The sequence below is a fragment of the Nanorana parkeri genome, unplaced genomic scaffold (assembly GCF_000935625.1).
Source record: "Nanorana parkeri isolate BGI_ZX_2015 unplaced genomic scaffold, ASM93562v1 scaffold2859, whole genome shotgun sequence".
Taxonomy (NCBI): Eukaryota; Metazoa; Chordata; class Amphibia; order Anura; family Dicroglossidae; genus Nanorana; species Nanorana parkeri.
The window spans coordinates 35,638-38,899 of NW_017309127.1; the positions used below are offsets into that span (position 1 = coordinate 35,638).

The following is a 3,262-nucleotide window of genomic DNA, read 5'->3' on the forward strand; positions in this document are numbered from 1 at the left end:
TACGCCTAGTCCCTACCATATTAAGTACAACACACTGGACTAGAGGTGTATTATCTGATCCTTAACAACGGATTCTCCTACTGGGTGGCGGCGGTTGTACGCTCCCTCAACGTCTGGACACCTACGAATTTTAAATTGTTTTTTGTTTGGCTTTTGTTTTTTGGCCTACTTTTGGCAGCTGCTGAGCACCCGTCCATGACCCTAGGGTACTCCCCTTAGTCTAGGTGGAGTATCACTGACTGTTTTTTGGGGGTTTTTGGGTAGAAACTTCTCGGGACAATGTTGTTGTTTTGGTTATTGTGTTTCCCAGGGAAGAGGGGTTCTATGGTTGTTGTGGGATCCTGGGGGGTTGTGTGTCGCCCTGCACCTCGCTTACACCCGGAGAGGGACTGGTCCCTACCCGCTTGTATTGACAGGTATTATGGGTTTGGATGACATTAAAGTATTATCCTGGAATGTACGAGGTGAGGGTGACAGACCCACCTCTGGTTCTGCAGGAGTTTCATGCATACTATAAAGAGCTTTATTCACACATTCCTGAGTATGACCTGGGTGCCTTGCAGGACCTGTTGGGTGAGCTTACTATCCCTCAGTTAGCTGATGCAGACCGAACATTACTGGAAAGACCTATTACCCTGCAGGAGGTACAATTGGCTATAGCCTCATTCCCTAACGGCAAGTCCCCTGGACCCGATGGCTTCCCGGCTGAGTGGTATAAAAAATATGTTGATTCTGTTGGACCAAGGCTCAGGGACCTCTATATTGATTGTCTGGAGATGGGGGTTCTGCCCGACTCCTTCAGAGACGCCCATGTGGTGTTGCTGCCGAAGCCGGGGAAGGACCCTCTCCTATGCTCCTCGTACAGACCCATTGCTTTGCTTAATATGGATCTAAAAATTCTAACCAAGGTCCTGGCGACCAAAAACTTTAATAAAAAGAATTTATAAAAAAAAAAAAATAGTAAATAAAAACACCGGACTTTGGAAAAAATCCTTTACTTGGGAAAAAAACAAAAGAGAAGTTTTTTGACTTATTTCAAGTCTAAACACAAAAAATGTGTCCACCGATGTCATCCCGGTCAATAACGACGTCCAGCGTTGTCTGTGATGACGATGACTCAACACAATAAAACATTTAATTTAAATAGAAATCCTTTTTTTTTAAAACGCCGGCCGCCTTCTCGACCACTCGCGACGAACACCCGCCGCATAATGGCCATTTTGACAGATGCCGGCAAAACATAAACAATTGGGCGGTGACAGCTAGCTCTGCCCAACTGTGTAGCTTTATGTCATCTGACAGTTGAGCCCTGATTGGGCAAAGTTTTGAACCGGACCTGTGGTGAGGTGCAAGCCTTTAGCCAATTAGGGCTTCATAAGGTCCATTGCCTTGTTCAGCGGTTGAACATCGAGCCCAACACTACACTGGGCCGGACGTCTTCTGAGTGTCGATGTGACTGCAATTCTTTTATGTTTCATGCACTTGGACTCCATCAGTCCTCTTGTCCTTCTCCCCTCTTCCTCCTTCATGTCACCAGTTGGAACCGTTTTCATACAGCCGTGCCCAGGCATCCAGAGTTACAATGATACACCCGGGAGAGGTGACACAATGTATCCAGAGATGATTCTTTGATGTGCGGTTCTCGATCTGTCTCTGCCTCGGTTTTGGCGCTCTCTCTCTCTCTCTCTGTTTCTGCTTTTTATTGTATTTTGACAGCGGCCGCCAGTCACTGTCAGATTGCCCAAACAGAGCCGGCAGCTGATTGGCCGCCCTCTCTGTTTGAAGATTTTCCTATCCACTCCTTTAATCAGCTGATCACATATTCGCATAGTGTGCGGCCAGTTTGGGATTCAGATGATGTGACAATCGTCTGCACACCAAACTATTCGGATGACTTCGTATCTAACGTGTTTCTATTTTTCATAGTCTGACCCTGAAAAATTGTGGTTTTGATGATTTTATATGTTCTTTGTTACATTTTTGACGATATTATAATTTAAGCTTGCAGGGTGGCGAGGGGAAATTTGAAGGCAATTTCAGTAAAATTTCGGTAAATATTAAACTGCAAAGTTCACTGAAATTGGCCAATTATAACTAATCGCAGCACTGAGACAATTGTCCCGCCTCCCCCCAACTAGGGTTGCCACCTGTCCAGGATTCGCCCGGACAGTCCGGGTTTTGAATGCTGTGTTCGGGTTTCATGGCAGCAGGAACCCGGACACAAGATGTCAGGCAGACGGGGGCAACCAAAATTAAGATAGGGGCTACTGGCCCCCCCACTGAAAATAGTCTCAACTGTGATATTTACATATGAAAAAGCCACCACTCATTCTCCCCCAAAAATGTCGCTTGAGTGTTTGGGTTTTGCTTGAAGAAAAGGTGGCAACCCTACCCCCAACTGAGACGGTAACAGTGTCATATGTTGTATGATGTTCAGCCCATTCTCATGTGGGGCCCCTCAGTGTGGGTGTGATGTAATGTGGCATTCACACGTGTGTCACAGGATATTCACATCCAGCTGTACATTTGACATGTATGTGTGTAGACGGACGGTGACTGGGAGGGGCCACAATTAAGGAATAAAGGAGAATTAGGAAAAAATGAAAGTGAAAGAGAATTCTTCAGACATTGAGCTGAGAGGACGGGCCCCATACTGACACCCCGTACACTGCTCCCTTCTACACCATGGGGGACAGACCGTACCCCTACCCTGTGGCCCTACACTGGACCGAGGCAGCTGAGAGCCTAAAAAAAATGAAAAATAAACTTCTGCTGTATTTCCAGAAGAGGAGCGAATCTAATGGAGGAGACTGTGAGATCCCAGACACCGACTGCAGCCGGGGATACGTCCTTATACACTTCAAGGAGGAGAAAGGTAGGTAGCGGGGGAGGGGGGGTATTATCATAAGGTAAGTACTGGAGGGAGATCCTCATACACTACCAGGAGGAGACAGGTAAGTACTGAGGACTGGAGGGGGATCCTCATACACTACCAGGAGGAGGCAGGTAAGTACTGAGGAGTGGAGGGAGATCCTCATACACTACAAGGAGGAGGCAGGTAAGTACTGAGGACTGGAGGGGGATCCTCATATACTACAAGGAGGAGGCAGGTAAGTACTGAGGAGTGGAGGGAGATCCTCATACACTACAAGGAGGAGGCAGGTAAGTACTGAGGACTGGAGGGGGATCCTCATACACTACAAGGAGGGGGCAGGTAAGTACTGAGGACTGGAGGGGGATCCTCATACACTACAAGGAGGAG

At 47.3% G+C, this 3,262-nt stretch overlaps 1 protein-coding gene across 1 annotated transcript in view; it reads left to right on the forward strand.

Moving 5' to 3' along the window:
- Positions 1-2,628: 2,628 nt before the first annotated feature.
- The window catches only part of LOC108802430 (poly [ADP-ribose] polymerase 14-like), a 37,273-nt gene continuing 36,639 nt past the window's right edge, over positions 2,629-3,262 (forward strand). Inside the window, exon 1 of the mRNA XM_018574286.1 lies at positions 2,629-2,875. Coding sequence (XP_018429788.1) covers positions 2,686-2,875 — 190 coding nt within the window. The 5' untranslated portion in view covers positions 2,629-2,685. The remainder of the gene's footprint in view (positions 2,876-3,262) is intronic.